The sequence below is a fragment of the Akebia trifoliata genome, chromosome 10 (genome assembly GCF_017979445.1).
Source record: "Akebia trifoliata isolate Shusen 1 chromosome 10, ASM1797944v1, whole genome shotgun sequence".
Classification (NCBI taxonomy): domain Eukaryota; kingdom Viridiplantae; phylum Streptophyta; class Magnoliopsida; order Ranunculales; family Lardizabalaceae; genus Akebia; species Akebia trifoliata.
In genome coordinates, this window is record NC_141384.1 from 873982 (window position 1) to 900611 (window position 26630).

The 26630-nt window shown below is 34.1% G+C and overlaps 3 protein-coding genes across 4 annotated transcripts; all 3 read right to left on the bottom strand.

The window, feature by feature from the left end:
- Positions 1–2392: 2392 nt before the first annotated feature.
- Positions 2393–3377, bottom strand: LOC147392584 (protein LURP-one-related 12-like). Its single transcript, XM_086456891.1, has 2 exons — positions 3077–3377; positions 2393–2982 (listed from the first exon to the last, which is right to left on the bottom strand). The coding sequence occupies exons 1-2, from the start codon at positions 3305–3307 to the stop codon at positions 2596–2598; spliced, it is 618 nt and encodes a 205-aa protein (XP_086313017.1). The 5' UTR covers positions 3308–3377; the 3' UTR covers positions 2393–2595.
- A 3431-nt stretch (positions 3378–6808) lies between these two features.
- Positions 6809–9002, bottom strand: HP6 (histidine phosphotransfer protein 6). The gene is made up of 5 exons (XM_086456584.1): positions 8864–9002; positions 8639–8769; positions 7327–7470; positions 7157–7229; positions 6809–7014 (listed from the first exon to the last, which is right to left on the bottom strand). The coding sequence occupies exons 1-5, from the start codon at positions 8930–8932 to the stop codon at positions 6961–6963; spliced, it is 471 nt and encodes a 156-aa protein (XP_086312710.1). The 5' UTR covers positions 8933–9002; the 3' UTR covers positions 6809–6960.
- An 8200-nt stretch (positions 9003–17202) lies between these two features.
- Positions 17203–26191, bottom strand: ARP6 (actin-related protein 6). 2 transcript variants are annotated; one of them, XM_086455230.1, is made up of 8 exons: positions 25409–26191; positions 19612–19819; positions 19450–19513; positions 19020–19104; positions 18171–18221; positions 18010–18072; positions 17769–17920; positions 17203–17664 (listed from the first exon to the last, which is right to left on the bottom strand). In XM_086455230.1, the coding sequence occupies exons 1-7, from the start codon at positions 26095–26097 to the stop codon at positions 17791–17793; spliced, it is 1290 nt and encodes a 429-aa protein (XP_086311356.1). In that variant the 5' UTR covers positions 26098–26191; the 3' UTR covers positions 17203–17664; positions 17769–17790. The 2 variants fall into 2 exon arrangements, with proteins under 2 accessions (XP_086311356.1, XP_086311355.1); XM_086455229.1 differs by having other exon boundaries at positions 17203–17669; positions 25409–26190.
- Positions 26192–26630: the final 439 nt, after the last annotated feature.

Sequence of the window (26630 nt, forward strand, 5' to 3'; positions counted from 1 at the left end):
CTTATATTTTATTTTTATTTTTATTAAAATTTTTTTGAATACTCCCGTCTAAGCGGGCATATTGTTATTTATAAAAGGAATTAACATTTTAAAGAAGGCAAAATGGTCTTTATAAAAGGATCCTAATAGCTAAGTTGGGTTAGATAACTATACAGGGTGTACGTGCAATTATCAAAATAATAAGGGGTCAAAATGGAATTACACCAAATTACAAGGGTCTAATGTGTAATTTACTCTTATAAAAATGAAGAAAATAGAAGAGAAATTTATTATCTTGATGGAAATCTTCAATAGATTGTGGATCGAATGCTAGAGTGAGTAGATCTACAAGATTCATCATTATTCCTCTAATCTAGAGTTTTTTTGATGAACTCCAATGACTTTTTGGTAGAGAAAATAGACCTGTCTCTGTCTCTGTCTCTCTCTCTCTTAGAGAAATATAGGTGAAGGTATTTCTATCCAAAAAACATAAGTTACTATAGCGAATAATCTGTTTTTGAGTATTGAAAAAGAAAAATTGGCCATTTTTTTCCATTACCCTAAACCTAATAAGGAATTTTTATGCTAAAAGTCCTAATAACAATACTTGAAAATTTTAAAATATAAAAAGAATTGTGATAAAATGGCTCCCTCACGTCGCTTACTCAATTGATTCCTTTGATGTTACATAAGCTAGAACCGTATATTTGCACTTCTTGGGATGCACAATTGCACATCCCTATAAATATGTGCAGTTGTGTATCCCAATAAGTACATATCTATGATTCACCCACATGACATGTATATCTCGAGGAGTACAGATCTACAGTTCTTGCACATTTCACGTATGAAGAGTCGATTGAGTATGTCACGTGGGTGAGTCATTTAATCATTACTCATATAAAAATGTAGTCGTTATAATTTGACTACCCCACATGACACACTCAATCGATCCTCCTGACATGACAAGTTTGGAAATCATAGATTGTATGGTTGGGGATACACTTTTTTATGGGAAAGTGCAATTTTGTATAAAAAAATACAAAATTGTGTTGATCTTAGGATTCAATAATCACATAGCTACATCCACCAAATGTTGCCAATCTCTCATCTATTTCTTTTATTTTATTTTTAAAATCGTTTTTATATTCTTATAATACATTTCTCATCCATAGTTATATAAATGAAAAAATACTAGTAAAAAAATTTGATTTCATAGAAATGAGAGAGAGAAAGGTCTATTTTCTCATACCATTAAAAATAATGGTAGCAACATTTTATTCTAAAGACAAAGAGAGATCTATTTACAGTTGAGTCTCAATGCTATAATACATTCCAATGTGTAGGCTCAATGATAGGTCAATTTTGTGAACAATATTTTTAGTAAAAAAAATAGATCTTTCTCTCTGGAATAAAATGTTGGACTGGAGAAAGTTACAATTTAAAAGATCTATTTGTGAGGAAATACCCCACTTATATTTCAAAGGTAGAAATACATTCCAGCCTTTTATGATGCTCCTGTAGCAAATAATTCTATTTTCAATATTTAAAAATATTAACCCCTATTTGCCATTATCATGAATCTAAGGAATATTTATGCTAAAAGTCCTAATAACAACAGTTGGAAAATATAAAATATAAAATATAAAATTTGAGAAATGATAAAATGTCTCCCCCACATGGCATATTCAATCGACTCCCTGAAGTGACATGTGCAAGAATCGTAAATCTATACTCTTTAGGATATGTAACTTCAAATCCACATAAAAATGCACTTGTGCATTTTAATGAGTACAAATCTACGATTTTAACACATGTCACGTCAGATGGAATCGATTGAATATTATCACGATTCACAAAAATTATCATAGACTAATGAAGAATAAATCATACACGATCCGTACACAATTGACGTGGCAATTAAGGGCATAGAATCGATAATCTTTTTCCTTGTGTATCCCATACAAAAAGATCTAAAGTGGTGATAAATGCACACTATTGGTACGTGGCTGACATGATAAGAAGACAGAATCATAGATCTTTTTATTCGGGAAAAAAATATCCCGAAGTAAAAGATCTATCCCTTGTCAACCGCGTACTTAAAACAGTGTACAATTCATCATTTTGAAAGATGTATGGTTCTCTGTCCCTTCCCACATAATCGCGTACGACCGTGTATGATTTATTCATCATAAGGTCCAACAAACTATGTTATTGAGTCAGGCAACCTTATAATATGTACACGTGGAACGTTATCATACCCTTACTGAACAAGGGTAATGAATTTCACATTATTGAACATTATTGTACAGATAACGATTTGCTGTTTTGAAAGCTATGTGTGATAAGCAGATAAACCAATGGTACGATGCCATGTGTGCTGAAAAATTTACTAAAAACAAAGCACGTAAACTGTTACCAAATTTTCTCATGGAATTTTCTCACAATGCCTTATCACTTTTGCAAATTTAATACACATGGCGTCATGCCATTGGCTCATTAGCTTAGCACATATATAAGTTTCAAAAGAGTACAGCAAATCTCAGTTCACATTATTACACAAAATAAAAATAAAGTAAAATAGAATAGAATAGAATACAATGAAGACAGTTGATCTTACGCGATGGGATTCGCATCAACTTGATCTCCATCGTAATCACCGTTGATCCGATCAAGAACAAGCACCAAACCCATAGCAAAAACTCGATCGAACCCAGGTTTGAGATACAATGAGAAAACGTCTTTCCCAAGCACCACATGATGAGTCGAAGCCTCCACTTTTCTCTTGATCTCTGCTACTATCTCTCTCGAAGAGTTGTAGAAAGTACAACTTCTCTGTGTGAAAGAGCCATCAATCTGGTACTCCTCACCTGGCTTATCGTAAACCTCTACAGTCACGCTAGATCTATCCATTATCGATGATCTACGTACACTGAATATGGGATTCTGTCCTTCGGTTCTCTCTCCTATGAATCCTTCCCACCTATGGCGAAGACTTGGTCTCTGATTCACAAATCGACCAAGAAGACTTGAGTCAACTCGTTAGAGATGAAATGGTTTTAACATTTATAAGGATAAGGATTCACTAACTACAAACCTTTTTATTGACGGTGAGGAGGCAATTTCCGAAGGCGTCCATGAGAACGAGTTCATCTTTGTGTTTAATATCGGGACCGTACGATTCGACTCGGAAGACAAGCTCACCTTTAGAATCGTAAACTGTGAAGCCGTCACCAGCGAAGAAAAGAGAAGTCTTGAGCACAGTCAGCTGAGTTTCTTCTTCGATGAGAAGCTGAGTTTCTTCATCGATGAGAACGCTTCCTTCCATCTTCTTCAACTTCAAACCCTAAAATCTCTCGAGTCTTCACTTCAGTCTCTGTCTGTCAACTCAACCATGTGAAGTTGAGAGATAAATAGATAGCCATCTTATTCGTCCTCACGTCTCTCTCTCCAATAAAGACGTGACATTTGTATCAAAAATATCTGGATGACACTTTATTTCAATAATTGACGAAGATGCCCTCTAATTAACCCTAACCCTAAGGCCTTTCGTGGGTGCCCGCCCCAGTCATCGAATTAGGTGATGTAATCCGATACCCATTAGTTTCTTTTGGGTTTACATCATGGACCCATTATTTATTCGGTTTGGTATTGGGTACCAATCCAATTTTTTTTATGTCTTGCTTATAATTTACGTTTTGTATAAAGAGATTCAGTAACTGTTTTAATTAAATATTAATAAATAAGATAATTAGAAGTAACCTTCTTTTAATGATGAATGGAGGCGGTTTTGGGTACGCGGTTGATACGTGGAAAGGTTCCAAAATCATAGATTTTTTCTTCAAGATACACAAGAAAAAGATTTGCAGTTTTGTGCCCTTGCGCGTACCCAAAACAGCATGTATTCTTCATTATTTTTTAGTTAAAATAAGGAAAATGCTTTATTACCTAACCTTGGACATTGGGTCCAATACTGAGTTGACATGGTAGTGTATAGAGATTCGTTGATTTTTTAACTTGTATCTCGAAGAAATAAATATATGGTTATTTGTGCACTATCAAGTCAATTCAGTGTTGGACCCAGTGTCTAACGTAGTACAACTCTTAAATATAAGCAAGGAAAATTACTTGACGGAGAGATTTATTTCTAAATAGTCCCAAACTTTTGTCCGGTAGCTAGATTGGATATTTAGTAAAATTTTATTTCTTAATGATCCCTCATTATAGGCAAAGAACACACCACTTTTTTTATTATTTATTGTCGAGTTCACCAATTTTTATTTATTTTTGAATTCGACACTGTTTTATTTAGTGTCAAGTTCACCACTTTTTATTTATTGTCAAACTCGACACTGGTAAAATCCATCCATTTTCAATTTTCAAGTTTTTTCAACTAAAATACATGGAAATATTGACTAAAAACTTTAGCTGACGACTTGTTTAGATGATTTCAACCCAAAAAAGTCATTATTGATCGATTTTCATCCAAAAATTGAGAAAAAAGTGAAAAAAATCCAAATTGTTTACATACATCTTCTAAATATTTGAAAATTCCTTGAAAATGACTTCTTCTTCCTTCTTAAATTCTTTCCAACGGAATGAAGTCTCCGAAACTCAATTGAGATATTAAAAATCCAAATTTTTTGGGTGAAAACAATGAGTTCAAACAATAAAGGTATTCAATAATGAGAAATGTGGGAGATGAGGTCTAGGGATTGTTAAGAAAAGAAAATTTTATTAAATGGACTAGTAAAAGACCGCTCAAAACTTAAGGATTATTTAGAAAAAAAGTCCCTCCACCAAGGTCCTTTAAGTAATATTCTCAAATATGAATCAAAAGCAATTAAACAAATGATTTTTTTTTTTTTTTTCCTATTTTCTATACCTTCCTATTCTCAACTACAAACAAAGACTTCCAATCCTAATTTTCTTTTCAAAAATTTGATTTTCTTGAAGAATTCATTGTAGATAACTTGGTATCACCTATTAAGTGATGAGGAATTTACATATCATTTTTTTATTCAACAAATAATTGTTTATCTCATAGGATATTAGAGGGTATAGGTAGGGTCAGTTCTAGACTAGTTCAAGGGTTTCATATCGAAAATCAGAATTGATAAGAATTGGAATTGATGTTTTATTTAGGTTTTAATCCTGTTTATATGTGAATTCTAATCAAAATATACATTTAAGAAAAAAAAATGTTTTTATTTGAAGTCAAACTGTTGCATTTTATTACAAGAACTCCCTTAGAGTTCTGACAACTCCAAGGAAACCTTACTTTATGAAGTTTGTTTCCCACCAAACCTTACTTTATCAAGTTTTTTACCATCCAAACCTTGGAGGGGATCCACGTCACAAAATTCAAATTGATGTTGTTAATTTATTACTTAGCATACGTTGGAGGGGATCTAATCACGTCACTTTGTAGCATACAAAAACATGATCTAATGCCATAGGGTTTTAAAGGATAAAATTCTAAGAATTTTGAAGAAAAAAAATCGAAAAAATAAATAAATTTTAACAGTTGAATTTTAGTTTTAAATTTGGGAAATCACCATTCATTTTCAACACCTTCGATCAAGCCCAAAAGGGATTTTTATTTTTTGAATATGAGTTTTTCTACGGAATATAGAAAAGTGTGGTGTTGGAAAGCCAATTTGATAATCCATGTGTCCAACGGCCCTTAGTACGATTTGATTAGTCATACTAGCCTGATTCATAAAGTAAGGTTTGCTTAGAAACAAACTTGATAAAGTAAGGGAGCTTTTGCTTAGCCCAAAAAAAAAAAAAAAAATTGCAACAAATAGGTTTGCTCGGTATTTATTTTTTGTGTACACTTATGCCCTTTGTAATGAGGCATATATATATATATATGCCCCAAGGGAATTGGCCCATCAAAAAAATTAGTTAGTGACAAGGTTTTGCTCCTTCAGGGCATGTGTTCAAAATTGGGTAGCCTTGTGACTTACCTTCTTTCACATTAATATCAAAACGTGCGTTAATAGGGTCAAGTTGCATCCCGGAAGGCTGTGAGAATACCTTACAACATTAAAAAAAAAAAAAAAGTATTCTTCATGTTAAATTGACAATGATTGACAATAAATTAATATCAAATTTCTACTTGTCTTTTATAAACATAAATACTTCAAAAATTCTAACCTGCCTATGTTAGTCAGTCTCATCCCACTATATATATATTTGGGTGATGTAGGCTTGCCCTACATGTTTTGGCTGATATGATTCTAGAGATATTCTTTGTTTTTTTAAATTGATGACATGTTTCCCTTGACTTTAGTCATCTTAAATGTACTGGTAGTCAACCTCCAACCAAAAGCCATCGAAATGCCCTTTTAAAATCATGTCATCTTCGAATTTTTCAACCACTATGATAAATTATTTTAATTTACACAACCCCATCATCATCAATTCGTCATTTTCAACCTAACATTAATTCTTTGTAGAAAACCCAATCTAGATTTTTTTTTTAAATTCAAAATTCCATTCGCTTTCTACTCTTTCAACATTCCTATATTCTTATTGAAGTCTAATTGTTGAAGTAGATAGAATCTTAAGGTTGAAGATGAGAATTAAAAAGTTGACATAGGGTTTTGAGCATAAAGGTTGAAGACAAGTGCATTTAAGTCTTTTTGCATTAATCTCTCAAGTAGACTGCGGTCAAGAAAGGCATATCATCAGTTTGAAAACACAGCCATCTTTGATATTATTCACACTTAAAATAAACTTTTTTTTTTTTAATTGACACGTGGCAGATTCTTATTGATATAACCGTTAAAAACAGGTTCATTAGTTAACAGCAAATCCATATAGAAAATTTTTCATTTTTGCTTCATAGAAGACAGAAAGAATGACTCGACAGATTGAAAATAGATTACAAGTCTTCTTCTTCTTCTTCTTCTTTTTAATAATAGAGAGATAATGCCACTGAGACTAAAAGAAATCTATAGAGTCATTAATGCTTCAGTGCTGCATGGGATACCTAACTTCAGCTGCCATCACTCGCTGTTGTTCTATCTAAACAAACATAAACATACAAAAAAACCATATTAAATTATTAATAAACGAACATCAAAAGTTAATCTTTGATTCATTAAAATTATTTAATAACATAATATAAAATAATAAAGCTGATGATCGATCAATCAATCTCTTTTACTTGAAAAAACTCGTGCAATTTATTTTGGAGATGACAGTATTCGTGCTCCAGTAACTCCAATGCACGCAAGCAACTATATAAAATAACATCAGATGGTCAGTTAACACGACACGTGTCTCAACAATTTAAAAACAAAAAAAAAAAAAAACAGAAAAAAAAAAAAAACAAACCCAAGTCTGTTTTTTTGTTCAGAAGCGGCGCGAAAGGCAACACAGACACTTTTAACTCTTTTAGCACCAATGCTGGAGCTACTACCCATAAACTGGTTCAGATGTATTCCCATTTTCTTGTAATCTGAGAACTCTCTATCCATCCTGTCCAATATTCCATATAATTAAAGAAATTCCTCTCTTATTATTATTTATTAGAAAATTAAAATAAAATTATGTACCTTGTATGATTGGTACATGATGAACAATTCTATAATCCAATGGTTTTAATTCAACAATCAGATTGTTTTTATTTTATTTTATGAAGGATAGGATCATAAATCATAATGGGTGGACCAATTATTCAATAATTAGTCGGTCCAAATGAAGATTCAAGCATTGTCAAATAATTTGCAAAATCTCAGGAAATGGGGTCAACCAACCCATTAATTGGCTGAGTTGAGAAAATAGGAGTTTTTTTTATGATTTAAAAAAACAATTCGAAGCCCTTTTCTTTCAAAAACTCAAAGATTAATATAAAAATCTGTGATTTTATGACACTATCCTCATTGCTCAAATTTTTTTATTTTCAATTTATCCTTCACAAGAAAAAAATTTCCAATTTTTTATTTAAAAAATATTGTTGATCGAGCTGACCCTTGCAAATTAATTTCCAAATTCAAAATGGGTTAGGTGCAAGGTGAGTACCATTTTTTGGTAAAATAAACCAACTCCAAGTCTCAATTTTTTTTTAGGAATATTTATGAAAGATTGATCAACTTTTGATGAATCTACGATTCCGATTAACGAATTCGGAGATTTTTAAGTGACAATTTTGCAGGTTTAAAGTGACTATCTCGCAAGTTTTGCTAATTTTTTAGCGAGATAGTCACTATAAAACCTGTGAAATTGTCACCTTAAACCTTCGAAATAATCGCTTTAAAACATCCAAATTCGTTCATGGTTTGATAATTAAAATCAACAATGAGTCCGAATCGTAAATCCTTCAAATTCAGCTCACCTAGCCATTCACCCAATTTTTTTTTTCACATGGCACCCTCTTCATGATATCTCATGACCTTTTAGTCAACCTATATACATTAAAATGGCTTGATTGGTGATTGGTGATTGGTGAATTTTAGTAATTGGACTTTAGCATCTCTTTCTCATACAATAAACTCTATTAAAGGCTACGTGTGCTCTAATTTGGTTAGACCCAATTCGAAAATCAAGATTTCTGCTACTGAGTACTGACCTATCTAATGGCTATAAATAATTCATCAAAATTTGACAGAGAGAGAGAGAGAGAGAGAGTCAAAGATGAGAGACTTACAACTGTTCTCTTAGATTCTTTAGAAGCTTTTCTGACTCACGAAAGTAAATGGTCACAACCTCAGAGACGAAGTTTGGAGAAGAATCATCTTGAAGCTGTTGGAGCTGTAAGAACTGCTCATCCAATACTCCCTGAACCACAGTATCATAACCAACTTAACTAACTCTTTAACTAATTAACAACAACAACAACAACAATAACAAAGATCCAAGAAAAGATAAGAACCTCATGGAAGAGTAATGCAAGCAAACGATTCATGTCGGATCTCAAATGATCCAAATCCAACCCAAGCATCCACAGTGGAAGACCCGTTTTGGCTAAACTATAATTGAAACTTCTTCAAAGCTTTTAATTAAAGAGTTACTTACTTCTTCTTCCTCCTCCTCGAAGAGCTGAAATTTAAATAGGTGAGAGATGATGGGATGTATGTGGGAGTAACATATTAAAATGAGAAAGCGTGCGTTGGATGAAAAAATCGAGGAGAATGTGTGTGGGGTATCTACCAGACCAGCCGCAGATAGGTGACCTGCAGTAGCCCGTACTCGGTCACCTCGCGTGCTGTCTGTTTTGCAGGTGAAGCGGTCACCCTTCAAACCGACAACTGACTGCAACCGGTAATGTCAGCTCACCATTTAAGTCGGCTACTTTTCTTCTTTATTAGTTTGTTTATATTTTACTTTGTACGAGTTAGACTCTTGATACGTACGTGTCATAACACGTGTCGAATCTTTTGGATTATTAGCTGACTTTTGAATGTTTCGCCGTTGCTGCAACTTGAGAGAGCGAATAACGTTAAAAATCATGAAAGATAATCGTGATCGTTTAATTATTCTTGAAAGGATATCAGTCCTGAAATCAAGGAATTGAAATCTTGATTGATTTGACTTGATTGGATTTGAAGGCGACTCGACCCATATTCAATGGAACGAATGTATAATATTTTGGCTGATTTACCACAACTTGCATGGAAAACTATGAAATTACCATTTCAACACATTAGTCATTAAAAAATTATGAATTATCTATTTTAGAATTTAAATATTACTTAAAATTATATATAAAAAATTATTATATAAAGTAGAATTATTTTATCGACTCAGTAAAATTAACGACTAAGACAGTAAAATATAGGAAATTTTTCTCATTTTAAGTGAAATTTTAGAAAATAATAAAATAAAATAAAAAAATTAAAATAATAACATGGCTAATGTGTTAAAATGAGAATCTCACAAAAAAAAATTTTAATCTTTAAAAAAAAAAATTTGGAGGATGATTGAATAGTCCCCAGTTTTGAATTGTTTCACCTAGGGGTCGTTTGGTAGAAGAGCTTTTTTTTTTATTATTATTAAAATATCAAAATTACTACTTAAAGGACTAAAGAATTAATGAAATCACTTGTCCTCTCACATTTTGGTAAACCAAATCATTTAACATGTGTCCCCACAAATTTAATTTGGTGAATATTTGAGATAAGCATATATTTTAAAAATTATTCTCTTGAATAATGAGGAGGATGTAATGATGATGTGATGATGACGATCACAATAACCAACATCATCATTGTCGTCGTCGTTATCTCTATCATCATCATCATTCAAGAGGTTAAAGAGGACTTGTTTTGAAAGAAAAATCAATTCTAGCTAATTAATAAGAAAAGAACATAACCTCGAGAAGTTGGTTCAATGACAATTATGGACCAATAAGGGGTTAATGCTTGTAGGTCGTGAGTTTGATACCTAATATGAGCATCAATTCCTCAAATGCCACCCGCAAGGGTGTACCCTCACTTATATGGTGTTGCATGTGACCCGAGACTAGTCCTTGTGGCCAAGAGGTTGGTTCAATGGCAATTATGGACCGATAAGCGATTAATGCTCGTAGGTCATGAGTTTGGTATCTAATATAAGCATTAGTTCCTCAGATGCCATCCGCGAGGGTGTACCCTCACTTATCTGGTGTTGCATGTGACCCGAGACTAGTCCTTGTGGCCAAGATGTTGGTTCAATGGCAATTATGGACCGATAAGCGATTAATGCTCGTAGGTCATGAATTTGGTACCTAATATAAGCATTAATTCCTCATATGCCACCCGCGAGGGTGTACTCTCACTTATCTGGTGTTGCATGTGACCTGAGACTAATCCTTGGACAAAATCATGTTCTATGGACTGGGCAAAGCTCAGATACAGGCCTCGTCTCTTATCTATAGGGATACCCAGTTATCAAAAAAATACATGGCCAAGGGCAAATCATTTGTTTTAAAACTTTTGAAAAATATCTCAAATATTCACTAAAATGTGACAGATGAAACGAGTTCTTTTAACTGATATTTGGTATGGTTAATTTTAGTATTTTATTAAAAATATCCCAAAAGATCTTGATAAGAACAAGGTTTAAAAATAAGGGCTTTAAAAAAATACCTGTATTTGCAAATGAAGGACTGATTGGTGATAGTTTTCAAAGAGTTGGTCTACACAGTCGTTTTTAAAAAAAAAAAAAATCCCTCAGAATTAATATTTAATATTTTTCTATTTACTAATTTTAGTCAACTCAAGGATTGTCAAGTTGGCTCGACTCACTCTATACTTCAGATGATAGTGTGGACCTGGTGTTGGATCAACTATCAAACTCTCTGCAGTACAGGATCCGCACTAATTGGTAACTCTTTCTACTCGGGTAAGAAGGTTGAGTCCTCCCCCGAAAACCAAGCTGTGTGGCAGTTGATGATTACCTACATTTGCAGAACGACACGTGGCATAAAGTCAGCAGTTGATATAGTAGCCCTTGTTGCTGTGGGGATGTGTCCTGGTGCTTTGGCAGGGTATGGGAGTTTCAGTGCTTCAGTCAACGAGGAAGTCTTTAGGCTTTATATTTAACACGTGTCATAGGTTGTGTTTAGCTACAGATCTAGTCTGACCGGCCAGAGCTAAATTATTTTTAGTAAGATTTCAAGTCTTAGTAAGGAGTTGGGCTCTTATGGATTCTCAAATTGGTAACCCAACATCATAGCCATCTAGATTTCAAGAGAAAAAAAAAAAAAACTCAGATTAAAAGAAGAAATTATTTTCGAACTTTATTCAAGGTGTTAAAATGGCCATCGAACTCTCAAATTCAAAATTAAAATTCAATGGTGAATCGATAGTTTGATCTGCAACAACCCACTCCTACTCTATGTATAAAGGTTGTAGATTGACATATGGGATTAACTAACAATTCTTAAATTATGATATATTTTGTTCTCTTATCTTTTATTTCAACGGTGTTTTTTAATTAAGATGTGGATAGATATGATTGTTCTGGTAGTATCGACGAAGATGGATTAATTTGGATTCTTTAAATCTTTGATGATTGTCGAAAACCTAATATGATTCTTGTGGAGGATATTTTTCATGAAGCACCAAGGAATCACACGTGGCATGTTGGGATTGTAAACAAAATGAAGAGTGTCGAGGTTTCACCTCCAAGTCCGACTTAGAAGAAAGTCGGATGAGATTGAAACCCATAATAATAGAAGGACAAAATGTGGAAGCTTGGGGAATAAGAGACGACAAATCAAGGGGAAATCTAGTCAAATGAATCTTCGAAAAATCAGGGATTTGATTACAACAAGAACAGGAATTGAAGAGAAAAGGGAAAGATCACTAAATAAAATAAATGAATATATGAATATGGATTGAAGGATAAATAGTCTTAAATAAAAGAAACTACTAAAACATATAAGGATGAGTTTAGAAAGGAGATTGTGAATGATCAATGGGTTTGAACTCTACAAATAAAAGGGAGATGTGCATTAAAAAGGTACGCCATTCTTTCTCCTGAAACTCTATTCCATTTTTTGTAGTAAAGTTCTGACTTGAATATTGAAGAGGTGTTGTTATAGGCACACCCAAGAACATTGGAGAGAGAAAACAATCAATCAATCAATGAGAATCTCGATGTAGTACACATTTTTTTGCATCTACAATTCTAATTTTAATTATGTTCTTCACTATGCATTAAAAGATAAGCCTAGAATTTTATACAACACGTGCACATTTCTACAACAAATACTTCTCTAACGATTATACTCACTTGAACATACACTCCAATCAAAGATCATCAAGAAACTTCATCAGAACTCTAAAATGCTTACATCAAGGATTGTGCATATTAGAAAAAATAATTCCCCACACTTAGAACCATCAACCTAACTGATTTTCAATGAGAAGGTCAACTAAGGTGTGGACCCAAAGTTCATGGGGTAAATGGGCACAATAGAGTAAGCCACTTGGCAAATATGTGTTTGTGTAATTGAGGTTATTTGATGACAAAAGTGGTCATTAATCAAATAATAATAATTATTTGTACATAATGACTCACCATGTTTTTTTAGGGTGTAATTAAGATGGTGAGATCATCAAGAGAGGCATCAACCTAAAATTATTGTCTCTACACAACAACAGAACCCAATGTGGAAGATGGTTTTCCATTCGAAAGCACAAGTCATTTGCCATTTATCTATCCAAGGAGACCTCGACTGTCTCACTTCCTTAAAATAAACAATTTGACGTAAGCATACTGTGTAACTAACATAAAGAAACCTATGGGCTTTGTCTTCATCATAATTGCTCATTCATATATATATATATATATATATATATACTGCTTTAGCTTTTTTTACAAGTGAGCTTTTGTCTCTTCTCTCTCACCTCTTTTTTTTTTTTTTTAACTCTCTCTCTCTCTCTCTTTCTCTCTCCATGGGAACATAAGGTTCTACCATATTTAAACCCATGTTTTAAATTTCGTGGAGTCATCTCAACTTGATTAGATCTTGAGGTGACTCAGCTTTTAAATCTTCTTTGAACCACTTTGTACAGTCAACTTGTTGGCGATTGACATCGAAAGGAGCTAGATTAGAAATTTGAAACAATGTTACTTTGGGTGAAAATATTCTTCCATTTTAATGTCGAGCTTCCTCTCAGTTTGGTGATGGATTTCAATTGCCAAGTTTTGTTTCCATTGACTGTTATTATATTATGATGATTAATTTAGTAGAATTTTTTCAAATTAATAAAATATATATATTTTTTAAAAATGCATATTATTTGTCTTTTGACACTTCATTTAGATATAAAGGTAAATTATTATTTCGTGATCAACTTTTGATGAATTTATGATTCTGGTTCACTGTTCATTTTAATTACCAAAACTTGAACAGACAATAAATTTGGAGGTTTTAAAGTGACAATTTTATGGGTTAAAAGCAAAATTATTATTTTAAACCTGCGAAATAGTCACTTTAAAACAGCAATGCCTATTCACGTGTTGATAATTAAAATGAACAGTGAGTTAGAATTGTAAATTTGTCAAAAGTTGATCACATTTTCGTAAATATCTCTAGATATAATTCTTAAAAAAAAAAAAAAAATTACTGATTGTTTCACATTTTGACTTGTCTACATTACTTCAAATAAGAATTTCATCGTGTAACCCCTATGAAATTTTGCGCAAAGAGGCTCTTTTAAATGTGATGGGCACTTGTTGATAGTTTGGCATAAGTATACCTCTTTTATGCTAGTTGACTAGAAACGTCACCATTTGCTGGTCTCTTGGGGTGAACGCCATTGTCAAGTCCTTCGGACTCCAACATTTTTCTTATTAAGACAATTTTGCAGATTGCATGGTGGAAAATTTCAAGAGTTAATTTTTCTAACTTCGACTCTAGGATGATGGATGTGGTCTTCTTCAAGGTATAGTTAGTTATTGTCGAGGTTTCAAACTCTAGAAACTTTACACATTCCTACAATTATATTTTACATTTAAGTATTTAATAAATTTACTATTCTTATTAGATTCATGCTTGAGTAAGCTCAAGATTGTACCCATCTCACACATCCTGACATGAAAGTGTGTAGGAACCATAGATTCTTTTTGACATGTATCTTGGTGAAAAGCATCTATGGTTCCTATTCACTTTCACGTCAAGATGTGCGATATGAGGTAAAATCTTGAAGTCATTGCAGTATTATTAATAGGGAGAATTACCACAAATACTTATATTTTGAAAATATATACCAAAAAATCCCTTCTAAAAAAATATGGACTTTTTAGTACCCAATTGATCAAATATTAGTTTAAAAATGATTTTTGAAGCAAAAATATCATAATTACCCTTTCAATGATTTTTAAAGTTTAATAGAAAACATATTTATTTAAGAATATTTGAGTTACTCCCATGTTTTATAATTAATGGCATGGCCCTTAACTATGGTCATTTCTTGTAAATAAATTGAAAAAAAAAACAAAAAAAAAAAACTTGTTTCTCTTACCAAAACTAATAATCTTTAAAGCACATAGATGATGCTAATTACCCCAATGATGATGATAGAGATGAGGATGATCATTATCAAACTAATTTGGTCTATAAAATTTAGATTTATTAAAATATATAAATAATTTTAAATAATTAAAAGATAATTTTAAAATTCGACTTGAATGTTCATCGAATTGATTCAACTCAAAAATTAGCAAGTTGACGCAAATATGTCAAATAAAATTATATTGAATTTAATTTTTAAAAAATAAATTTTTTATTTTTTATTTTTCACAAAAATATTAATAACTAAATAAATTGAGCGAGTTTTTTAATTGACTCTTGTATAATTGTTAAAAGGGTATTTCAGATATTATTTTAAAAAAAATCTTCAAAAGATCTTTAATAGACTAATGTTTTATTAAGTGGGACTCAAATGGTCCTTATTCTTTATTATGGGACCATTCGGTACATATTTTCAATAAAGAGTCCTTCAAAATCATTCTCCCTTATTATTATTGTCGCTGTTGTTGTTGTTGACGACTTGACCAGATACTAAGTCACGAGTCTTTGAGTTGACTCACTAGTTTGGACAACCGAAAATGTTTCAACTCTCTTTGTGATGAGGTGTATATTGTTGATTATTTATTTACCTAAACAGACATCGAGTTGCGAAATGGGAAAGCATGCGTTCGTTTGACGTAAGCAGTGTGTAACTGTGTAAGAAGAAATCATTTTTTTTTTTATATATAAAAAGGAAACACATTATTTTTTTAAGTAGACATGAAACATAGGCTTAATCATCATGCTTTGTATGTACTACACTGCTTACTTACTCTTTTAATTTGATGAAAAAGCTGTATGAATGAGGTCATTAGGATTCTTAATTTTAATTTATAATTATTATTATTATATATTAGAGGACCCACTGCTCGAGATGCTCCGCATGTTCGATTATTTTTTATTTTTTATTTTTTTGTCTCTATGGTTTGATTTGATTAGGACAGTAATTGGACCTCTCATACCACCATGGCTCATATATGCTCTTGTTTGAAGGTTTATTCTTGATTTCTCGAGCAATATTCTCATCAAGATACCGAACTTGCATTAAATTTGTTTATATAATTTAATCTTGATTAAGGATTTACGATCTAATAAATATAGGAATAACTTCATTAAATGATAAATCAAGAGAAACCCGACTGATATGACTTGAGAGATGGAAAAACATTATGGTTGAAGGTCTTAAAAAGAATATTAGGTAATCTTAAAAGAGTTTGCATTAAGAAGGTGAAAGTAGCTATGAACTCATTTTCAATAATAGAAGATTTTACTTTAAAATGAATAAATAAGATTTGGTTAGTCCATCCAAATCTTTGGGATAGGAGTGCTGATATTCATGGGTTGCAACACTCCAACCTTGCTATGCAAAATGACTCTCCATAAATATTTTAATGTTTTTTTATTTTTATTTTTTTTTAAATTATACTAAAAATTCAGTTACAACAAAATCCAACCCAACGGTTGTCCTTTGCCTCCAAAAGGTAGAGATTCTAAATCTCAGTTTCTTCTTTTGCCGACTAGACACTCTACTCTCCAAAATGTTCAAAAAATGGAGAGGAAGGTGTAGAGTGCCAAAACGGCGGTTGGGAGGGGATGCAGAGTGTGTTGGAGTTGCCCTAACATTGCAGAACTATTGAAACAAATTACACAGATATATATATATATATATGCAAACTCCAGAAGCTTCATAATCAATAGCCAAGTTTTATCAACTGTGCATTATGAGAGAAAGGACTTGCTGCCATTCACCAACAAAGGCAAACAGTTCATTGAGTGAGCAATATAAAGAGAGATCTAAAAATACTTGTCAGCTCGAGCCATGGTTTAGAGATATATACAGAGGGGAAGACAAGGACATCTTCAAAGAGCAATAATTCTAAAACCAAAATCATTTAAAACTTACCTTCTGAACCAAGAAAAAAAAAAAATTGGACTGGGCTTTTGGCTGGTTTTCAAAAAGCTTCATTTCAGGATTCTTCTTCAAAATTGGTCAGGTTCATGTAAAAGCTTTGAATGTAGAAAAGGTCAAGAAATGAAGAGTGTAATACACCCACAAAATCCAATCCCTGCAGAGAAACAACGAGTTCTAAAGGTGGAGTTAGTTGATTTAGAATCAGAGTTCTCTCTGCCCCCAAAATCCAAGAACATTATACAACTACCAATAATTTGAACTTAGTCCATGACCACAAGCCCAGTAAGCAACGCGAGAATTTATAAAAAGAACATGTATTTGATCTGAAGTGCTCTCAAAAGTGAGGGAATTACGATAAAATCAGTCTGCTTGAGAACATTTCTGCAAAACTTTAATTACAAGACCATATGTTAATTTGTGGTGTCAGGCTCGGTGGACATGGTGGTCATATGAGAACAGAAAAGAGCACACCACAATCAGATTTGGGGATTTTGCCTATTCTCTCAGTCTTCAAACTTGGATTATAAAAATCTGCTTGAGAGGATCCAATGATAGACGGGTACTGCTAATTTCTTGGTCGAACTCAAGCTGGACTACAGTTATATTGCATCCCAAAGGATTTAAAAGTTGTACTAGGCATGCACCAAGTATACCAATAAACTTCTACTGTAGCTTTTTCCAGGTCACGACGAAGGGTACTTTCAGTTCATGTCTAGCTTGTGCCCACACGTACAAACCTTTGAAGCTCAATTCCATTTGACTTTTCTACCGGGAAAAAATACCAAATAATGGTAAGAAACACAAATGACTGCATTTTCAATAGAAGTTACTTGACAAAACCAAAATAAAAATATAAAACCGTACATAAGTTTTCCACACTTGGTATTCAGTGAAAGAACCGTCGACGACATCGAGCAGATCCATGTTCTTCATACTCGGATTTGGTGACACACATTGCCTCAAAATCGGGGCTAGATGCCAAAAGCGATCCCCCTCTCCACACACCTAAGATTGGACTGCACAAGAAGTTAGATAAATATGAGCTTTTTTTACAAATGGGAAGTAATTATATCCTTTCATTAATCATTAGGGTGAGAAATTTTACTCTTCTTGAGTTGTAACCTTCACTTGGTATTCATCAGGTACGAGAGGTCGGAGCTCCTTTTCTCTGAATGCAGTTAAAAAATCTTGAGCAAGAGATTAATATTTTCCCAAGATAAATTTTAGCAGATAATAAGTGTCTTTTCCCAAGAGAAGAAAGCTTACAGTCTTTCAGCAAATCGAGGGAACAAAGTGCTTCCACCGGTCAAGATAATGCTGGACATTCATACAATAAGAATGAGCATACCACTTGAAAGTGATAATTAGAAAAAGAAAATAAAACATCCATAATTAATATTGGGAGTATGCAATGTTATCAAATAGAATATGCGCACAGCGTATGCTGGTCGCATATTGCCAAAAAACAATATTAATGAATAAAAATAGTAAAAAATAAGAAAAAAATGGGGAAAATGTTTAAAAACCCAGAAAAATATAAGAAAATAAAAACAAATCTATAACAATATATTTGGATTTTGGATAGCACTCATTTTTCCTATTGAATAAAATTGATAACATTTAGTCATTTAGTAACAAGAATAAAAGAACTCAAGAAGCTAAATAGTCAATAATATATAAACTATTCATGATACGAAGGTGGCCTACTTTAATTATCAAGTTCTAGTTTTAGATAATTAAAGTGGATTCTGTTTTAATAGTTTAATCATTGGATACTATGATCTTATGTAAGAATGCATAAACTCAATATTTTGAAAAAATAAAGTAAAAAATAAGATTTAAAGAGAATATATGCGAGTGAAAGAATAAAAGAAATAGCTTAGAATAATGTATGAATAGGGGGTGGAAATAGGGTAGTTCTATGAGAAGATATATTTAAAAAAAACCTGAATTTAATGCTCCAATAGTCAAATCACTGCCCATTGGAGTGATATACTATCACATAATGAACCAGAAACCCTAAGTCGCATATGCAATCATGGCATATGGGATTTACTCGTAGAAAATAGCATATGCGATCGCACTTGACAACACTGGGAGCGTGTGTAAGAGCACCTTGCATATAGAACCGGATGAAGATGAGGATGGCAGGAATTAATAGCTCGAACAACACACTCAGCTAGTCCTGCCTGGTTCATTCCTGGAAAAAATTACGAACAAAATTTGTGGAACATTATTCTAAAATAGATAAGAAGATTTTTATAAATGTAATTAAAGAAAAAAGAAAGAAATTATTACACATGCACTTCCACACTCCATTGTGGGGATCACATGGAGAGAATTTGAGGGCTGATTCAAGGTAAAGACGATTTCAATGAAAAAGAAAACCAGCCCATTGCTAGACGTAGTAAAAATGTATTCAAGGTAGAAAAATTCTAGACCAACTATTTCACTATGAAATTCAAGACAACATTCGATAGGGTTGGATTTTTTTTCTTTTAAAAACAGTAGGCCCTAATCTATACCACTTGAATGTAACACAGACCCAAATCAGCAGGACGGAAAATCATCTCAGGGACAAGAAAACGCTCGTTGGCCAGATTAAACTCCTGCAAAGAAAGTAAAAGTAAACATTTGTAAGATGGCAATGTTACGTACAGAACACCATTTATATGATGGGAAACTAAATTTTTTTATCGGTTACTACATTTTTTGTCAGGTCAATTCTGTTCCTGTCTTCTGATTTTTCTTTATGGCCCATTTCTTCCTTTGTTCCAGGTGGCAGAGGTTGATCCTCATCTGCCAAAGTGAGGTATCTCTGTGCTTCATCCATGTCTTTAACAAAACCCTTTGTATGTTCGATACCATCAGGGAGGACATACGTACACCTGAATAGATTGTCCTTTCCTGGTCTCCTATAAACACAATTATTCAAAATGCTATAAACTCAGATAAGGTGCAATTTTGTTCATGAGAAATTGTTAAATATAAATGATACAATTAGAACTAATGCAACAAAAAAAAGGTTATAGAAAGTAATATCTAATAAAGAAGGAAGAGGCAGTCTATAAAACCAAGCAACAATGAAGTATAGGGTTTGCTTAGAGGAAATTGTAATACAGATCAAAGTGCCTTTACCATTTTTATTTATTTTTGGTGGGTGGGGTGAGGGATCATGAAACACTTAGGAAATCTCAAACATACCCAAATTGATTGAAGAAAGCTCCTTCAATATATAGGCATGCAATAACAGGCTGAAACTTGGACCTTGAGGCCTAAGCCCAACCCAGTTTGTGAGTTGTGCATGGAACTAATTCGTTAACTCATGAAGAAAGGGTGTGGTTGGAAAGGCAGATTGGGGAAGATGAAGTGAGATTAGTTGTTGCTTCCATGGGTGGGAACAAAACACCGGGGCCAGATGGTTTTACAATGGAATTCTTCAAACATTGTTGGGAAATTATAGCCGAAGATTTCATGAAGGTGGTTTGGGAGTTACAGGAAAAAGATTGTTTGGATTATGCCCTTAATAGTACCTTTGTGGTTTTGATTCCCAAAAAAATGGGGGCGGTTGACTTGAGTGATTTCAGGGCTATAAGTTTAGTGGGATCGGTGTACAAGATAATCTCCAAGGTGTTGGCAAACAGATTGAAAGAAGTTTTGAAGAAATTAATTGGCCTTGAACAAGGTGCATTCCTTAGGGGAAGACAAATCCTGGATGGTGTGTTAATGGCTAATGAATGTCTAGATTCTAGGATTAAAGATAAGAAGGTGGGGCTAATAGGAAAAATCGATATGCAAAAGGCTTATGATCATGTGAGTTGGGATTTTTTGGAGTATATGTTGGGTAGGATGGGTTTTGGTTCTAAGTGGATTGGGTGGGTTATGAAGTGTGTAACTTCGGTTTCTTTTTCTATCTTAGTCAATGGTAGTCCGGCAGGGTACTTTAGGAGTTCCAGGGGATTGAGACAGGGCGATCCATTATCCCCATTTTTATTTCTTATAGTGACAGAGGCCTTGGGAAAACTGTTCAAGAGGGGGGTTGAGATAGGGAGGTTATCTGGCTTTAGAGTGAATATTGAAGGCCCATTGATTTCGCACTTGCAATTCGCAGATGACACCATAGTGTTTTTAGATCCTTCTAGAGAACAAGTGAGAGCTCTTCGGATTTTATTATGTTGCTTTGAAGCAATTTCAGGTTTACATGTCAATCTACAGAAAAGCAAGTTGTTTGGGGTTGGTGAGGTGCCGAACCTTCCAGTTTTAGCAGCTACTTTGGGGTGCAGTAGTGATACACTCCCTTCTTCCTATTTAGGTTTACCTTTAGGGGCGCCGTATTGTAGTAAAAACATTTGGGAGGGAGTTATCGAGAAAATGGAGAAGAAATTGAGTACTTGGAAGACAAAATATCTCTCCAAAGGGGGTAAGGTTACGTTGATTAAAAGTACTCTAACGAGTATGCCAATTTACTTCTTATCCCTATTTTCGTTGCCTAAATCGGTAGAAGTTAAGATTGAAAGACTCATGAAGAATTTTCTGTGGAATGATAATAATGGTGGTAGAAAGTATCATTTGGTGAATTGGAAGATGGTGTGCACTCCAAAGAAGAATGGAGGCTTGGGGATTAGAGGGCTAAGAATAACTAATAAAGCTCTCCTGGGCAAGTGGCTTTGGAGATTCGGGGAAGAAAGAGACAACTTGTGGAGGAGGGTGGTTCAGGCTAAATATGGAGAGAAGAGGTTTGGTTGGTATAGTGATGAGGCTAGAGGAACTTACGGGTGTAGTGTGTGGAGAGGTATATTGAAGGGTGTTGATAAGTTTGATAAGGAGATTAGATTCAAGGTTGGGTTGGGGGACAAGGTTAGATTTTGGGAGGATCTTTGGTGCGGAACTTCATCTCTGTCTACTCAATTCCCATCCTTGTACGCTTGTTCTTTAAAAAAAAATAACTCAGTAAGACAGTGTCTGATTCGGGACGAAAACACGGAATCTTGGGATCTGGGATTTAGGAGGAATTTTAATGATTGGGAATTGACGGAGGTTACATCTCTTCTAGATCTCCTTAATTCGATCCAATTTAGAGAGAACGAGCAGGACAGAAGGGAATGGTTCAAGGCTAAGGATAAGAAGTTCTCTGTCAAGTCTTTCTATTATTGCTTGCTTCCATCGAGTGAGGTTTCTTTCTCTCCATCTATCATTTGGTCCGCTCTTGTTCCTTCTAAGGTGTCTTTCTTTTTATGGCTTGCCTCTTTGGGAAGAATCCTCACCTTAGATAATTTGATCTGTCGAGGGTGGATCACCCCAAATTTTTGCTATCTTTGTTCGAGGGACGGGGAGTCTGTCAACCACATTCTTATTCATTGTTCTTTCTCTCGTGTTATTTGGATGTTCTTTTTATCTCGTTTCCAGGTGGATTGGGTTCTTCCTTTATCTTTTTTTGCGCTTTTAGAGGGTTGGAGCTTTAATATTTTCTCTTCTAGAAAAATGCATCTTTGGGCTATCCTTCCTTTCGCCATTGCTTGGGGCCTTTGGAGAGAGCGCAACAACAGGGTGTTCCATAACAAGGAGAGCTCTTCTCACACTGTGATTTTAGAGATTTTGGGATTTCTTTTCTTTTGGTCAAAGTTGAGTAAAGACTTTGAGGGAGTGTGTTTCCAAGATTTTGTATTTAATTGGGAAATCGTTTGTGACTAGTAGCACCCCGTCAGGCTTGTATTTTTTCCTTTCTTTCTTTCTTTCCTTTTTGTTCTTTTTTTGTCTTGTTGTTTGGGGGCTATCTCAGCCTCCTCTTCTCCTTTTCTTCATTAATAAAATTTATATTATCAAAAAAAAAAAAAAAAAAAGTCCCACTTAAAAATGGCCCAGATGAGCTAGTGTTTCCATGCTCCATATCTGATGTTATTAGGTATGGATCTATTTGGTGTCCCTTTTTTCTTTTTCCCCCTTTTGTGGCTTCTAGAGTGTATGTAATATACCGAGGCTTGTTCCTCGTCAAATTCCCCTAGAAAAAAATAACTCCCCTATATAGTGGAAATTGGAAAGGATAACATGGATGTCATCATGCTGCTCACTAATCTTTATTCTGTCAAGGGGATGATGACTTCTTCACGATGTGGTTAGAGTTGATGTGTGGATGAATTTTTGATATAGTTTTTTTTACTTCTATTGGATCCCACTGGACAACATGTAATGAACTCATGATTCTTTTTTGAAAGTGCAAGAATACTTTGGCAAATCATGCTCCACACCTTGATGACAAACATAGGATCTCCCTAATAAAATATGGAGCAACTTAACCAGAAGGACATCACACCACAAATAATCAGAGTAAGCTACTACCAATTACTAAGAAACCAAGCACTGATTACTCACCAAAAGTACTTTATTGTTTTGATCCATGTGATCACATATAATTTCAAAGGATCCACCCCAAACAGAGATTTGATGAGTGTCTCTGAAATATTATTCATGGTTCCACTCGTTTTACTAAAAGCCTTCAACTTATGGTTTGGATCTTGTGCTTGAAATTGTATCTTAACCATAACAATTCGAATCTTACGATAAATCTCTTTAGAAAGAATCAACAACTGTTTGTGTGAATCCATGGTTCGAGTTCAATTCATGATCTAAGTCTTACATCATCATCATCGAAGCATCACCCCAAAGATTGGGAGTAGGCTAAATGAATCATGTTCTCCCATTCAACTCAGTCCGGAGCCACATCTTTTGTTATTTAAAGAATGTCCATATCCATTAGCGATATCTCATGATTGATTGAAAGAGTGCTCATAATCTAAATCTTATAATTTATGGAGTGCATTTTCAAGTGAAAACAACCACTCTAGTGTTTGTATCTTTGTTTTCCATAAAACCTACAGCATTAATGGAAATCTAGGGTTGTTTTTACTAATTTCCTAACATCACCCAACAGGAATGACAATAATGCATGCTTATACAATTTTTAAAAAAATGCGACTTGAGATATCAATGGCCATACAAATTGAAATTTGTTTGATTTGATGATAAAGTAATTTTGATGTTTCCTTTTGAGAAACAATCTTTTGTCTGTATAGCCATGGGTTTAGAACAAAGTTTGTATAGTGCATATCAAGATTTCCAAGCAAACTTTTTTTCTGCCATTATTGTAATTTTTTTTTTCCAAAATGTTTATCATAATCACCATACAATGAGTTATGGAACAACGTTTGCACTAATTTCTTGGTCATTATTATCTCTCTTTCAAGTAATTCTGATTTTGTTTCTATTCATCTACTCCAATCTAAACTCATTGTCACAGGCAAAGCCACCCCAAGAGCAGTGCCCATGCAACATTGAGTTAATCCCCTATTTCTATTCATCTACTCAATTCTAATCTCACTGTCACAGACAAAACCTCCTCAAGAGTAGTGCCCATGCAACACTTGAGTTCAAATGTAGCCCAAATAAACCTTCCCTGAGCTGTCCTAAGAGTTCACCTCATCAAACTATAAAGATGACTCGGCCACACAAGTGGTTTGGGGAGTGGACTTGTTTTCTCTCAACCATGAATTATCTGAGTCATCAATGAGAAGAAGGTATACAGAGGAGGATCTCTCCACTTTCTATATCTCAGCGGGCTCTTAATGAATTTTACCATTATATACATTTATTGGAATTTTACTAAAACAAATCTTGAAGTCCCCAAAACTATTCTAGAACACTCCTCTCCAGAGCCTGCCTACATTATGTAAACTATACACAACTCTAATGGTATAATAAAAGAACTTCTTATATAATCCCATCTATTCCATAAAAATTCCAAAATTTTCCAGACCCTACCAGAACTCTCTAGCTTCTTCAAGACCATGTGATGACATCACAATACCTAAAACAGTAATATAAAAAAATTCTATTTATCTTTGGCAACACTGCCTTGTAGTGAGTTGGAATTGGCAACACTTTATTGACTTATTTGGTGTGGAGGTGGTCTGTTCAAAGTGTCTTCCAAGCTTGGGCCGCGTGGGGCAACTTGTTTGTTGATTCTAAGAGAATCCTTTGGAGTATCACTCCCTTTGCTATTTGTAGGGCGATATGGAAGGAGCATAACAGACGTGTCTTTGAAGGAAGGAGTGAGCCACTTAAGAATCTTGTAGTGTTGGTTTTAGGGTCTTCTTTGAAGACATTTTGGTGAGATGGGATCAGATTTGTTGTATTGTGTCCTCTTGGGTCAGCTCATTTGCTTGTATTATTTCTTTCAGTCAATAAGCTCAACCACATTTTAATGAAATGGTATTTTACTGATAAAAAAAAAATTTGCTTACATGAAATTAGGATTTTAAATGTGTCTACCAAGAATTGATACACAACATTTGTTCTAGAAGATTACAAAGTTTGTAATGTAAATTATTAGTTATAAGATCACATGTTATGCAAATCGACATCAATTAGAAACAATAATTTCTATCAATCATTCTTCCAAGAAAATAAAATCTACTATAAACCCTAAAGTTTGGGTTTAAATTGGTTACCTGGCAATCTGGAGATCGCGGGGGACATCGAGAGAAACGAAACAGAGTTTCTCCTTAACATCATCAATAATAAAACTCTCATCCATAACATTAATCGATCGATACGAAATAAGCTCCTTAAGATAATTCGTTAAAGCCTTACCACCGAGATCAAGCCTCTTAACACCATAATTAATAGTAAAATTCTGAAGAACAGGAGCAGCATGAGTGAAGGAGAATCCACAATCGACAACAAGACTACACTGAGCCCTAGAAACGAGTCCATCAGGTCGATGACTAGCTTCATAGAGATGAACAAGAGAAGGAGAATCGGCAACGAAGAGAGATCGAAAACCGAAATCTTCAAACACAATCTCATCTGTAGATCTTTGAATTGAGGGGAGATTGAAAAGAGGTTCAACGAGGAGGAGAGAAGAGAGTGAGGGATCTATGTGGAGGAGAGATTTGAAGATTCGATCCCAGATTTCTTTTTGGATTTCGGGATTGATGAGGTAGCCTCGATCGAAGGGGCGACGAATCGAGACTGATGTGAGATCTTCGAAGGATTGAAGTTGATCGGCCACGAGCCATTTTTTAGAGGAAGAAGGTTTGGCAAGGCAGTTGGGAACTACTGTTGATGGGTCTCTGTTTCCACCGATTCCAGCCTTGCAGAGACCAGCACCATTGTCAAGGACCACCACGTTCGACATTAGAGACTAGAGAGTCGACACGAAGACGAAGATGAAGACGATGGTTCCCGCGTTTTTTTTTTATGCGGCGTGTGTGATGACTGATGAGGTGAGTTGCGGAAGGGAGGGAAGTAGAAAATGAGTAAAAGATTAGGGTCTTAACCCTAAGAAAATAAAAAGGATTTTGAGTCTGAGAATTTGCATTCCCACGTGGCACACTGAATCGACTCTCCTCATGTGATAAATTCGAGACCGTGGATCTGTATTCCTCGCGATACAAAATTTTTGAACTTGTCATGTAGATTGAATGTGCCACGTGGGGTAGTCAGATTATCACGATTCAAATTAAAAGGGTAAATCTCCCAATCGTGCACTGAATATGCCAAGATTCCAGTTTCGGTACATTGTTCACTTTTTAAGTAAGTTCGTCACGTTTGTCAAGTTTAATTCACATTGGATACTTATTGTCTTATCTCTCTCCTTATAAGTTTTTGGGCCTCTCTAGTCAATTAGCTTTAAGTTAACCTCTTAAATTTATCATGGTATCAGAACAG

Bases quoted from the DNA above. Each gene is read 5' to 3' on its own strand.
- LOC147392584 (XM_086456891.1), bottom strand. From the start codon at position 3,307: ATGGAAGGAAGCGTTCTCATCGATGAAGAAACTCAGCTTCTCATCGAA. The intron at 2,983-3,076 runs GTTTGTAGTTAG...TTTGTGAATCAG, and splicing joins TCCTCACCGTCAATAAAAAG to AGACCAAGTCTTCGCCATAG.
- HP6 (XM_086456584.1), bottom strand. From the start codon at position 8,932: ATGCTTGGGTTGGATTTGGATCATTTGAGATCCGACATGAATCGTTTG. The intron at 7,230-7,326 runs GTTTGTTTTTTT...TATTTTATATAG, and splicing joins GAACAAAAAAACAGACTTGG to TTGCTTGCGTGCATTGGAGT. The intron at 7,015-7,156 runs GTAAAAGAGATT...ATGTTTGTTTAG, and splicing joins AATTGCACGAGTTTTTTCAA to ATAGAACAACAGCGAGTGAT.
- ARP6 (XM_086455230.1), bottom strand. From the start codon at position 26,097: ATGTCGAACGTGGTGGTCCTTGACAATGGTGCTGGTCTCTGCAAGGCT. The intron at 19,514-19,611 runs GTAGTAACCGAT...CTTTCTTTGCAG, and splicing joins GAATTGACCTGACAAAAAAT to GAGTTTAATCTGGCCAACGA. The intron at 18,222-19,019 runs GTGCTCTTACAC...ATGAATGTCCAG, and splicing joins CATCCGGTTCTATATGCAAG to CATTATCTTGACCGGTGGAA.